This window comes from Prosopis cineraria, unplaced genomic scaffold (genome assembly GCF_029017545.1).
Source record: "Prosopis cineraria cultivar Desert tree isolate PC_DT_omini unplaced genomic scaffold, ASM2901754v1 PC1, whole genome shotgun sequence".
Classification (NCBI taxonomy): domain Eukaryota; kingdom Viridiplantae; phylum Streptophyta; class Magnoliopsida; order Fabales; family Fabaceae; genus Prosopis; species Prosopis cineraria.
Window position 1 is genome coordinate 2,180,219 of NW_026555332.1, and position 14,117 is coordinate 2,194,335.

The 14,117-nt window shown below is 33.2% G+C and overlaps 2 protein-coding genes across 3 annotated transcripts; one reads left to right on the forward strand and one right to left on the reverse strand.

Moving 5' to 3' along the window:
• Window positions 1-466: 466 nt before the first annotated feature.
• On the forward strand, window positions 467-3,699 carry LOC129309455 (E3 ubiquitin-protein ligase ATL9-like). 2 transcript variants are annotated; one of them, XM_054951042.1, is made up of 3 exons: window positions 467-1,064; window positions 1,299-1,396; window positions 2,914-3,699. In XM_054951042.1, exons 1-3 carry the CDS (start codon window positions 882-884, stop codon window positions 3,353-3,355), a joined length of 723 nt encoding a protein of 240 aa, XP_054807017.1. In that variant the 5' UTR covers window positions 467-881; the 3' UTR covers window positions 3,356-3,699. The 2 variants fall into 2 exon arrangements, with proteins under 2 accessions (XP_054807017.1, XP_054807025.1); XM_054951050.1 differs by having other exon boundaries at window positions 469-1,058.
• An 8,372-nt stretch (window positions 3,700-12,071) lies between these two features.
• Window positions 12,072-13,748, reverse strand: LOC129291013 (cytochrome P450 77A3-like). The gene is given in 2 exon segments (XM_054928104.1): window positions 12,072-13,481; window positions 13,484-13,748. Coding segments are annotated over 2 exon segments (1,500 nt in total). The 5' UTR covers window positions 13,626-13,748; the 3' UTR covers window positions 12,072-12,123.
• Window positions 13,749-14,117: the final 369 nt, after the last annotated feature.

Consider the following 14,117-nt stretch of genomic DNA (forward strand, 5'->3'; position numbering starts at 1 on the left):
CATTAAGTATGTATTTAATTTTCAGTTATATATTTGATAAAAATTAATTTAAAAAATCCAACTATTTATTAATTTTGATAAAATATATAAATATGATTTGAATTACTTTTTAAGGTTCATGTTCTTTATTAAGTGAACATTATAGATAATAATAGTTTGAACTTCTCAAATATTATTTGAAGATTTATTTTTTGAAGAAGTGTATAAAAAAATTATTAAATAGAAAACAACTCTTTAAATAACGTTTACTAAATTTTTTGAGTAATTAGTTTCAGAGTTGTCGGCTATTGAAATATTTTGGGTAACCAACGAAAAAATAAAAAAGGTCCGCTTCTTGCATGTGACATTCCAAATAATGAAAAAGTGGGAAAGTTTAACACGTGGGACACAGATAAGACATGAGTACGATGCTTTGATTCAGCGCCAGAAATCCAGCGATTTCCTAATTTCAGCGTGCCATTCAGATCTCAAATCCACGTCCATCAAATGACACCTTTCTCCGTATTCCCAATCCAGCGCTGTCCTCTCCCAGTCCCATCCACTTCACTCTCTCACTTCCATGGCCTCTCGTCTTCCCCCTTTCATTTTCACTATTCAATACGACAGTCCAAATTCCAAAATTACAATTCCTCCTTTCTTTCCTCTCAACAGGAAATAAAGATTCTCTGTGATTGACAGCCCCTTCTTGGTTTACTCCGTTTTCTCTCGCCTGTGAGTGTCACTAGAACATGGCACCGGGGCGACCACGACGCCTATTTCTTCGCAATCATTTGGAATTTCTTGTCTGATTTCTTCAGACAATGGACGGCCTGAGAGCTCGGATGTGTTAGTTTTTTTGGTTTCATTGGTTTTCGTTTCGATTTTGAATTTGGGTTGTTCGTATGGGCAATTTTGGTCGTTATGATATCTTCTGGGTTAACTTGGTGATGACTGTGATTGGATTTGCGATGAGCACTATGTTCATCGTTTTCGTTTGCACTAGACTTATATGTGCTCGAATTCACTTGAATGCTTCTCGCCGATCCCTCCTTATTGCTTCCAGATCCGATCTGAGTCTGGTAAACGTCAGTTTTCCTTGTTTCGACCTCTTTTTTCTTTGTTTGCAATACAGATTTTACAGTCGCAAACTTTGGAGCTTAGTTAAAAATTTTCTTAAGTTGTATTGTTCAATTATTTTACAAAATTATGTTACTGAATCACATTTTGTGAATTTGCCCTTTCATAACAGCGCTTTATTTCCATTTAGTGCATTTCATTTGTTCTGAGGTTTTACCCATTGAACATCTTCCCGTGTTCAGCTGGAGCGGGGATTTCATGGTCTTGAACCCACATCAGTAGAGAACTTCCCAACGAAGAAGTACAGTGATGGATGCTTTGCTGCTGCAGAAAATTCTCAGTACGTTCATTTCTCTGTTTTTGGAATATTATCATCATCTTAACATCCAACTTTTTCCCCTCCTGCTCTCTCTTTAATGTAGGAGGGGTGCATAGTGGATGAGTGTATATTAACTTGGAAAGTATTGCTCGGTGCTTGATGATCCGATTTATGCCTATTTAGTTTGTTCCAAATTCAGGAAAAAAGTTGATTTCAGACTTGGAATCTACGTTGCTCATTAGTCATTTAATTGTTTTAAAAAATTACTATAAGAAAGATTGAGACTGGAGTTGGTAATGAAGAAGTCAAATCTGAACATTGCCATGGTCAATGAAGGACTTGTACGAGTAAATGAAATGTACTCCCTGGTTTTATGGCCTTCTATGGTATTAGTTTAGATGCTATATGTTTGGTCCCTTGTTAATTTGTTAATCTATTGACAATGTCTGTCTTCTGCGGTTCTGCCACATGAAAAGGCTGATTATATACATTTGATTCTCCCTGCACTTTCCGCGTCCATTGTGAAGTTGCAGTTATACAAGGGAAAAGTCAATACACTTTTGAAAATTACTTGATATTCATTTTACTATTTGAATTATTGATAAAAGTATTTCTAGTGAAGCTGGGAAAGAGTCAGGGTAATCTTACAATCCCAAGTTGAAGAAGTTAGGAAAAAGGAACTCGTTGTATTTGGTATAAGCATCATCGGTCTCGTGAATGTTCTGTGCACCATTGCCCTATCTTCCAATTCATGTCATTTTGAAGATACGAGTCTGCAATATTTAACATGTTCCTATATTTGCATTTACAAAATGGCCTTATTCCCTTAATTGGAAGATATTATCCTTGTTGTGACTTGATCCAAGGATGTGAAGAATAATCCATGTTCTTTCGGCCCCATTTTGACGGAAATGATTTTTCCCCCTTAATTAGTGCCCATTTTTGTTATGGTCGTTTGTATGGTTAGCATACTGGAGACTGGAGAGCCTAGAATGGTTACATAGGTGATGCTGAGCTCTTTCCTTGAATAGCTGAGAAAAAGCTTTCTATGTTATGCTTTTCAGAGAAAGTGTCTATTAGTTCCTTTATTTCTCATGGTATAGACAGAAGATAGTGTGTTTACACTAACTGGATTAGGACTATTGTTCTTTAGCAGTGTTTCACAGTTTAATATTATAATCTTCTTCTGTTCACTTACTGCACTTGTGCTGATTGCGTGATATAACTTATTTCTTTCTCTTGGCGTTTTTGTTTGCACTGATTAATGGTTCTGTATTTTTTAATTGAATATCTCATCAGTCATCACCTTGTTCCAATTTTCTAGCATGGCTTTGGCAGTGGGTTAGACTCCTTTACTCCTGTAAAAGTAATCTATACAAACACTAGAGTCTAGAGATCACTACAGTTTCTTATAAGTTCATCGTGTGAAAAATTACTTTGTAGATTGGGGCAATTTTTGAATGATACTGATATGTGTATATTGTCCTTTCAGATAAGTATATCTTGCTTATGAACATTTATATTTGTTGTATTTGTAGATGTACAGTTTGTCTCTCTGAATACCAAGGTGAGGATGTACTGCGCATCCTCCCATATTGTGGACACTTCTTCCATGCAACCTGCATAGACCTATGGCTGCAGCAGCATTCGACATGCCCTGTATGTCGAATCTCTTTACGCAAATCATCGGAGAGAAAGCGCGTAATGCAGCCATTATTTAGTGCCGTTGTTCAATCTAATTTTGGCGTGGAATCTATTCCCACTCATCCTTTTCACTGTATGATGGCTAATGATAATGAGTTATCATCAAGAAACCTGGACATGCATGGTGTGAACCCTGTACAAGAGGATCATTTTGCACCTGAAGGTGGTGGAACCGTTGGTACAGAGAATGCCACCAATATAAGTCATGGTGATCAGTCCATGAAAGATACAGGAAAGAAGCATTTAGACAGCACATCAATAATCCCCTTAAGCTAATGTGGTCTGAACACAAAATTGAGGTAGGGTTGCAGTAAAATGCAAATGGAAGCTGATGTGGTCTGAATACAAAATGGTTGGAGTAAAATGCAATTGGATGCTGGGGGCTGCTTCTTGCTTTTTACTGTCAATTAATTTACTGTACATTTGGTAGAGATTTTCTTCTTGTCTCACTGTCTTCTTTCTTGCTTTTTCCTCCTAGACATTGGATGTTAGTTTGCATTGAAGGGTTGTAATTCCTCTCTTTCTCATTCATCTGACTTTTATATGGAGCTGTTCACTGGTAGGGGAATGACACTTAAATCTCAAAAACTGAATTTAATGACAGTTAGGTTTTAAAATTATTAATTTTGTAGTTCCACTTCCTTTTTTCGGTTTTTTTTTTTTTGGGGGGGGGCGCCGGAGTATTTCCACTTTAGTATCAACATTTGTAAACACTTAATACCCTTTCTTATTCTATTTATAAGTCATTTTTTTCACATTTCATTAGAATTAAGAAAAATTTTAAATCTTAATTCTGTTTTAAACTTTATTAAGTTTCTACCACTATCCTTGATAAGGACATTTTTATGACTTTTTTTAACATATAATAAAGATAAAAAGATAATGAATATAAAAAAATAGTGAAGTGTTATATAAATTAGATCAAAATTAATAATTTTTTTTACTCTGTAAATAAAACTAAAAGAGTATGGTATAAAAGATCTGATCAGATTATGAAAAGACATGCCGACTCCCTTTTTATATTCAAAAGGGTTTCGTGTCCTGTCCAAGTGGCTGGCTTTAATCTAGTATAAAAATGAAAAATAGAATCATGTTTAGTTTTGGCTATCTTAGTGAATATGGGAAACCATGCAGAATAGATTTAATGTCACTTCTCATGTTGGACTTATTAGTAATCTTTTCAGTGCTATTTATAAGATAGAAAAAAAATTTATTCTATTTATAAATCATATCAATTAATTTATCATCACAAGTTTTTCTTTTTTTTACCTATTAAATTTTAGTGAGAAGAAATATGTATAGCTAACAGGCAAAATTAAAGACTTAAATAAAATTAATAAATTTTAGTAGTTTTTTTAATTTTGGTTAGACATGTTAAAAAACACTTATAAATAGAAGTGGGAGGAGACAAATTATTCATGATAGCAAAACCTTAAAAAGTCGTCCTTAAGTAAATCCAGCAGCGCGGGTGGTGTTATAAGAATCAAATCCTCTTGACGCTACTCTCTGAGTGAAGATGTAGCAATTGAATATGTCACCAATTCAGCTTTGGATTCCAAAATACATGAAAGGCCATATCTTGTTCGCCATTTGATCCCATAATGGTTGGAAAATTCCGGTGGCATAGTGGAAGTACATGATGGAGGAGGTTGACGCGTCTGAATGTGATAGAAGAGTGAAGAAGGGAAAATTGGAACAGTTGAAATGATAATAATAGTAAGGGAGAATGACAAAGATATTGCTAACTTACGTCTTAAATCTCAAACTTTAAGAATTTATGAATTTGACTCTTAATTTCATAATTTTTTGTGATAAATTTATAATTTGTGTTTTAAATTTTAATATTTATTTATTTTTAACATGATAAAATTAAAAAAAAGTTATAAATTTATTATAATAAAATTATAAAATTAAAAGATAAATTTATAAATTATTAAAATTTAAAACTTGAGATGTAAGTTAAAAACTTATCTATTATTTTCTAATAATAAATGCGACAGTTGCGGTCAATAACTTCTTCCAACTGCTTCCCCACTCTTCCCGAGCCCTACTTTCACAAGTGCCGTTCTTGCACATTTAATGCCCCACAAATTAGACATGGAAAAACAAGCAAACAAAGCAACTATCTTACTTGGATCCTCAAACATCATTTTATAATAGTCATCCCATAAAGTCTTTCACTAATAGATCTGTTGCTAATTTAGATTTAAATAATTGTAAACTAATAAAGTCGTGAATACAAGTTCGACTTGTCAAGTGTCAAGCTATCTATTTAATTGTTCTTTGCAGAATTTTTAATTTAAAAGAGCTTTTGTACCTAGCCCCAAATTTAATTAGTAAGCATCAAGCTTAAAAAAAAAAAATGCTATATTTGAGGTGACAAGACTTCTAAGTCTAAGCCCATATAAGTGGAGCTTACCTTCTCCGAGTTTTACATATTCTAATGAGTTACAATTGAAATTTTCATATTTATATTTATAATTATTTGAATTTATATTTACAACTAATTTTTCATTCAAAATTTTTTGGACATACTCTCTATATCTTTATATATAAAGTGTTTTTATTTAAATTTCACATACTAATAAAATTTTATTATTTAATTGAAATCACATAACATTAAAATAATTTTTTTAATTTTATTTTTAATAATGTCAGAATTGATATCATAATAGTAGTGAGTAAAGTATATAATTAATATCTCTTCTCTTTTCAAGACAATGGTAAAATTGTTTAACTACTTAAAAATATCATAACAACTCTTAAATTTAAGGATAAAATAAGTTTTTATAAAATACTCTATATAAGGGACGGGGATAGTAATTGTCATAAAACTGATCTTTTACAACCTAAATTTTATTCCCCCTAAATTAAGTTTATTATTTATTGGCCTTGAAAAAGGGCTAGAAGAGTTGATGGGATGACAATTGATGACTATTTTTCAACATGTTGTTCTTGAAAGAGATATATTGAGGAGTGTGTGGAGAGGATCCAAATCCCTTGGTGAGCACTCCAATAAATTTAAAAAGTGAGGGATGCATGTAGATGACTAATGTGAGATTTGCAAGGATGCTGTAAAGGATATCACACATAAGCTACATGAGTGTCCAAATACAAAAAGATTTTGGTTGGAGACTATTGATCCCAAGGACATACAAGCTTGCTTTGGAGTAGAGCTTAAGGAGTGGATTAGATTAAATGTGCAATCTCAGCAAGCTCAGTGCGGAGCTCCATGAAATTCCTACTTCTCTATAGTGTGTTAGTTGCTTTGGCAAAGAATGAATGAGATAATTTTTCAAAATAAAGCTACTACTAATGTTGCTATTAATTCTTAGATCTTAGCTATTATGAATACCTTTATGGAGTGCTGAAGAAAGCTCAAGGTACTGTATGGAGAGAAACAAGATGGACCTATTCTTGATGGGGCCTGAAGTCTATCGATAGACAATTAGTTAAAGTTTAATGTGGATGGTGCTTTCTCCCACTCACATAGCAACTCTAGATGTGAGGATTATTTTGTGACTCTACAGGCACGATTAGAGAAAGCTTTCTTTACAAAATGAATGATGGAAATTCGCTTTTTGCTAAATTGTGGGCTTATATATAGTGTAACATATCAAATTTTAATCCCCACATTAATTAAGCTTAACCATGATAATTAAGAAAATTGATATGATGTGTGGCTATAGAGGTCTAATAATTAATTTTGGTTGTGTTACGGCCTTAATTTATGGGTCTTGTGTGAAGTTGGGCCAACCAATCATTGGAAGGAGAAGAAAGCAAAGATGAGGTGTTGTTGTGCCACATGTCGTGTCGTCAAAAACGTTCGCCGCGGTGCATAGACACAATTGAAAAGAGAAGGGGTCCTCTTTGAAGATTAATAGTCACAAACTGAAGCAAAAAAATAGAAAGTAAGGAAAAGGAAATGAAGAAGACAACAAGAAGTTGTGCAAGGGTTCGTATTAAGGTGATATTTAGGACATTTTGGAAGTTAAAAACACCAAAGGTAAGTATCATACCCCTTAATCTCCCATTCTCTTTCACATTTATGGAGTTTTTAGTTAGGGTTTGACAATGGTAGATGATTTTCAGTCTATATATTAAGTTTGATACTTTTGATTGTTTGGCCTCATTATTATATGAATTTAGCGTTAATGAGGTTTGTTGGAAGAGTTATAATGCCATTAATAAGAGTCTAATAGCTCATTGATGTTATTGTGAACTAAAGAAAGTTAATAAATCTAATAGGTAAGTCTAAGAGTTAAACTTATGAATGTTAGGTATTGTAGAAGTGGATAATGAAAGCGGAAATTATGTGCTTGATATTGATAATGAAATTTAAAATTGGCTACATATAAATTGAGCTCTTATACACCATTATGGCTCAGAAGCTTAGAATATTAAGGGACAAACCTTTAATATATCAAAGGTTTAAAGTAATCGAGGGAACCTATTTTGAATAGTTATATGTTAATTGATTGTTGGTTGTGATTGTGAATGTTATATGTATGAATTAAATTTCGATGTGAAAGCATGTTATTAGTCTTGATAAATGTTTGAGATATGTTTGTGTATAATGTTATAATTAATTTGAAATGTGAGAAAAGCAAAAAAAAGACTTTTTTAACCATGAACATGTAAATGATTTGAGATGAGGAAATGTGATAATTGTGTGTGTGGATGAATTTATGTGATATAGGTAAAAATGATTTGGATGCTCACTTGGGTAGCAAATTTATGTGAACCCAACGTCTTAATAATGAAAATTGAGATTGTAAAAATAGTGAGCATCGTATATGGCATGATCAATGGGTAGGAGTCCGCTTAAGGATTGAGAGTAGTTAAAATTCATATGATATTTAAGCTGTCTTCCGATATATGGGGTATAACTTTATCCCATAGTTTGTTGAGAGATTAGAATCTAGCTATCTCTATGAGTTTATCGAGGAGATTAGCTTAGGATATACAACATCTCAGAGATTCGAGAGTAGGGGAAGCCATGATCCGAGAGTGAGTCATGTGATCTTTAACTGGTTTACACCTCATGATTGGTGAGTTTGGGTAGTCCAGTCACACAGATAAAACCCTATTTAGTGTTACAGTCTACGGTTTTAGCCGGAGGAAACAAGGATGGTTGATTATTGCCTATGTAAACCTATAACGTGTTACGTGATTAAGTTGTGGCAAATCATGTTAATATATCAGTTCATGGTCACATGTCTGTGTGTCTTATGACAATGTACTTAGTATTATGAGATAAAAATGTGTTAATTGGAATGACAAGTTATGATATGTGTTTAAGCATGTTTTAAGAACTTTATTTTCTATGCATGTGTTTAATTTCAATTGATATATAATTGCATAGGGTAAATTTTACCTTGATTACTGAGTGGCTAGACTCACCTCTTTTATTTAACATGTTATGGGCTCTAGCTCTGATACAGAGAGGGAAAAAGCTCAAAAGGCTTAGGAATTAGTACATTCCTATTATATACCTCTATGTTAAGCTAATTATTTTGTATAATAGAATATTATTGCCAATTTAGGTTGCATTTTGTTTAAACTTGCACTATATAGTTGTTTTAAACCTCTGGATTGTATTTTGGGCCTTGAGTAATTATGTATGATAAGTTACACATGTTGATAGGGCTAAAATACCAGTGTAAGTGTAGAAATGTTGTTTTGAATATATATGATTGATTTATGAGGCAATGCAATTAAATTACCTCCCCCTTCTATTTTCAGTATTAAAGGGGTTGAGGAGTGATTTTGTGCTATACTGGTATTCGAGTGCATGTGATGTATTGCACTGATAGTCTTAAATTTAATGGATATGGTCTAAGTGGTTAGGAATAGTTTTTGACACTTGTTTTGGATCTTGACACCTTTTTGTTTGTAAAAAGTTGTAAAAACTAGGTTGGGTGTCCAACTTTCTGGTCTAATATATTTGGAAGTAAAACTCATGACATTAGCTAGTTTGTGAAAAGAGCTTTCTGTAGATACCTAGATCACATCATTCGGACGTCAGGCGGAGAAGTAGACACGCTAAAAGTTGTCTGATTTTGCTGTCAAAAATGTGTAACACACCACGACGTGTGGTACAAAAGTAACAAGATGCAAACACAATATGCACGAATCGCGGCGCATTGATCTGTTTTTTCAGCATACTTAATGTTTTTCAATTGTTTTTAATTCCTTTCACTCCTTTGAGGTATCACATGCTTCTGTAACTTATTTGGACTTTGATTTAAGAGTTATGAATGGTTTTAACTCTTTCAAATTAAAAAACTTGAAAACCCTACTTTTCATAAATCACAACTTAGTAATCTATTATGAATTAATCTCTCATTATCATGATTTTGAATTGTTAATGGTGTTTAGTTTCTGAGAACATTTCACATAGGGCCTTAATTTGGCTTAAGATCTTGGCTATAGGAAGCTTATCCTAAAGTTTGACTCTCTGGAAGCGATTGATGTAATACATAGTAGAACACCATGAGATCGCCTCGATGCTGGATTAAATTGCTGAAATTCAAGTACTTTGGCTCAAGAATATGTAGTGCACAATTAGAGTATTTCAAGAGATGTAAATGAAGCTATTGACATGCTTACCAAGATGGCTCTTTCCCGTGCTAATGAATTTCACCCTTTTTATTCCCCTCCCTCAGGCTTAGATGCAATCTTGGTACAAGCCATTAGTACTGTCATTCAGTTTCTTGTCATCCCTTGTTATTAAAAAAATCACAAATTGTTTGTATGTACAAAGAAGCAAATGAAGAAATTACATACAACTTTAGCCATTCATATTCAGCCGTCAGGACTTGAGAGACACCACGCATACTACTTTAATATAAAAAAATGTTGCATTCAATTCACCAAATTAATGAAGGACACAGATGATATTCCAATGCAGAAATATTTAGTTTATTATTTTGAAATTGAGGACGGCTCCAAGAATGATCTGTGCAAGGTCTATAATACCCTTACATGCTTTTCAAAATTCCAACTGCCCTCCCCTCTAGGAAACTTTCACCAATGGCCACAATATGTGGATTGATATTCTTAATAATTACTATTTATTTATATTTTATTTATAAATCACTTTTAACATATTTTATTATAATAAAAAATTTAAAATTTATTAACTATGACTTACAATTTAATAAACTTTTACTTTTGCTCTTAATAAGAATAAAAAATTATTTTAATAATTTTTTTAATATTTAATAAGGATAAAAATAATAAAAATAAATATAAAAATAGTGAAATGCTTTATAAATAGAATCAAAATTAATCTTTTCTCTATACCTTATAAATAAAAACCAAGGAATATATACTTGTCACAGTTTTTAACATAACTAATTTCATGTTTGTTGAGAAACAATAGTTATATTTTTAAAATTATTTAAGTATATTTATATATACTATATAATTTTTCAATTTTGACCTTCTCTATAATTAAACTATAGTAATAAATTGTTGCCTAAATATTCAAACAATAAATAATAAACAAGAGATAAAATTAAAAAATAATATGAATTATTCTAACTTTACCTTATATAAGGACAAAATCTTTCAAAGTCTATCTTATATCAAAAATCAATTGGATATACATACATACATATATTACTTATGATTACCAAGGTGTGGGCGAGCAGACAACAAAGGACTAAAAATTGAACAAATTATTAAATTAATTAATGTATTAATTCAAAAGTTAATAATTAAAATTATAGGCGAACTGTGATCAAGATGATCATAAACAAATCTTTCTATTAAATCAGTTAAAATATTAATTTATCAGTTTACCAGTTTATCAATTTAATCAAGAAGGTGGACCCAGATTGCCATACCAGGCGAGTCAACCAAAGCCCAACATTAAAATGTGAACTTACGCCATTATCAACTGCAACAATGCTGTCTTGGCCGCTTGGGTACCGAACAAAATTTAATTTAATATAACAATTTTTTTTAAAAAAAAAAGTTCCCCTATTTTCATTTTCATAAAAAATATTTTCCAGATCAAACAAATTTTAACGTATTAAAGTTTTAAATTATAATGTGTTATTTTTTAGATTCCCAACTCCAACACAAAAAAGTATAATAACGTTACAACATATTTTAACATAATATTATATGTTCTCATCTCACTCTTCTTCCAACCACAACATAATAACATTCTCTCCAAGCTTTGATAGAATGTTTTCATGGAATAATATTGCCATGGAATGAAATTTTTCCTTCCAGGCAATTTTATTAACATAATTTCAAATATCATAGTAGAGTTATCAACGTTTCATGTAATACAGAGCGATGATATTAATTTTTAATAATAATATATTTCATATTTTTTATTATTTAATTATATGCGTTTTTTATTAAAAGTAGTTTATTTTGAAGCACAATTAAATACTAAATTGAGACCTTTTATAATAAAAAAATTAAATTTTAATTCATTATATTGAAAAACTAACCTCTTTCATTAAACTAAGCTCTTGATAGTTTATATATTCTACAATGAATAAATATTAGTATTATATAATCACATCAAACCAAAATAGGGGACAAAAAACTCCACTCTTAAAATGGACAAATATTGTCTTATTTATGCATTAAAAGTAAATATAATTTTTCATCCGTGCAACGCATTGCAATGAGCTAGTTTACAAATTCTAAGCACAATAATTTTAGTTACTTGCACAACTAAAACATAACGAGGAGATATTAACCAAAAATTTAATTATTTAACTGATCCGCATTAAAAATAAACTGTTGTTAAAAAAAGAGCACATGCCTTTAGAATTATTTAAAATTAAAATACATTGGTGTCTTTAAAAAAACAAAAGAGCTCTTATGATTTCTGAATAAAAAGGAGCAATAAACAATATATATATATATATATATAGTAAATATTATATCAGATGGAATATTGAAATGAAATTGTATTTTTTCAAAGAAAATCCACAAACGAAGGATAAATCATGACACGTAAAATAACATCTTTCAGGTTCGGGGCTTGATCTTAGCTCTGAGGCTCTCCTTCATCACCACGGTGAATTCCCATTTCCCGTGAAATCCACCATCTTCTCCGGCGGATACGCTTCCCACTCAAATTCCTGCACCATCCTCGCCATCATCAGGTGAATATGTACCGTCCCCATACCCAATCCCGGGCATATCCTTCTTCCCACTCCGAACGGCATCATTTTCACTCCGGTCACCCCTGTTATGTCGGCGTCTTCGCCGCCGGTGATGAACCTGTCCGGGTCGAATTTCTCCGGGTTCGACCACAGCTTCGGATCCTCTCCAATGGCTGGAGTGAAGATCTCAATGTTTGCGTCGGTAGGGATGTCGTATCCTGCGAGTGTTGTTGGCTCTGTGACTGCGTGCGTGAGAGTGAAGAACGTGGGAGGATGCTTGCGTAAGATTTCTTTTACTACGGCTTGCAGGTATGGCATTTTCTCGACGTCTTTTTCATCAACCTTTTTTGATCCAACTGTGTGCGTAATTTCGTCGAACAGTTTTTGTTGAATTTGTGGGTTCGCAATGAGCCGTGCGATCCCCCATTCAACGGCGGTTGCGGTGGTGTCTGTGCCGCCGTTGAGGAATTCTGAGCAGAGAGAGACTAACTCTGCGTTATTAGGCCCGGATTTCCTTCCTTCGACTTTGAGATCGAAGAGGGTGTCTAGGTAGGAAAACGACGTCGCTGTGTGGTCCGAACCTGGGTTTTGGATTGCTCTTCTTCGTTGTTCAATGATTGGGACTAGGAACTCAATCTGTTCCTTTCGAACGCTCAAAGCCTTCTTCCTCTGTTTTGAGAAGAAGGGGCTCAGAATTGGTAAGAAATCATCGATTCTGGGGTCCAAAGTGATGAGGACGGATTTCATGACTTGATCTATTTTCTCTATTGTTTCTTCATCCATTTCGAGTCCAAAACACATAGCTACGAGTATGCAAAAGACAGCGAACCTTGCATTTTTGAGAACCCAAACAACCCCATCGTTGGCCTCTGCTTCGGCTTTAAGCCTATTGATGAGTCTGTCCATTGCGTTATCCCTCACACCTCGAAACTCTCTGATCCTGCTTGAGCTGAGCATGTTCTGGACCATGTTTTTTCTGAGCGACCTCCAAACTGGGCCATAAACTGCTGCATTCACAGTGAATTTGTTGGCACTGAAGATGTTCCTGGTAGGGTTCTCGGGAGGCCTAGTGGCATAAACTTGACCCTTTTCAATCAGAGCTTGATGAGCCAACTTGGCATCAGTGAGGATGATCATTGTTCTTGTGCCCATCTTGAGAGTGAAGATTGGCCCATACTTTGGTCTGAGTTCGTCAACATATTCAAAGAAGGGCTTCCCAGAACGAGCCACTTGAAAAAGATTTCCAACAATAGGCCATCCAGGGGTCCTGGAGGGAGACACAGCCTTTTGGATTTGGATTTGTGGGTGAGCAAGAAAATGAGGCCTGAAAAGAGGAAAGCCAGGAGGGTGAAGATGAGGTGGTTGGAGGAGGAAGAAAGAGAAGTTAAAAAAGAGAAGAGTGCCATTTTTGAAAAGGTGATGAAGAAAGGGGAGGAAGAGATGGATGGTGAAGTAAAGGGAAGGGTATAAAAATGGAAGGAGCTTGAAATTGCAGGTGAGATTAATTAAAGCCACTTTCTAGGTGTGCCACCTGAATGCTGAACAGACACGGGTGGTTGTGGATCTATCAGCTGAGCACTCAGTCTAAGACTTTCACAACGAATTTAATATTAATATTTTTATAATTTTTATAAATAGATTGTTTTGTAGTATTTTTGAGGAGTTGGATGTTCAAAAATGTAAGGTATTTTTAGTTTTTCGAGATGTAATCATTATCTTTTTTTAAAAGTGTCCTTATTGATAGTGACTTTATATTTATTGTAAAGTGTTTTAATATGAATAAATATGAAAAAAATAGGATTAGTTGGAAAGTAAGTAACTATTTTATTAGGAGGTGAGATTCGATTAAAAATGTCTTATATTTTTAAACGGAGAGAGTAACTTTTTTCTTAATTATT

What these genes read in the sequence shown, in the direction of transcription:
- LOC129309455 (XM_054951042.1), top strand. Translation starts at nt 882, where the DNA reads ATGGGCAATTTTGGTCGTTATGATATCTTCTGGGTTAACTTGGTGATG. An exon ending in CCGATCTGAGTCTGGTAAAC is followed by an intron (nt 1,065 to 1,298) that starts GTCAGTTTTCCT and finishes TCCCGTGTTCAG; the next exon opens with CTGGAGCGGGGATTTCATGG. An exon ending in GCTGCTGCAGAAAATTCTCA is followed by an intron (nt 1,397 to 2,913) that starts GTACGTTCATTT and finishes TTGTATTTGTAG; the next exon opens with ATGTACAGTTTGTCTCTCTG.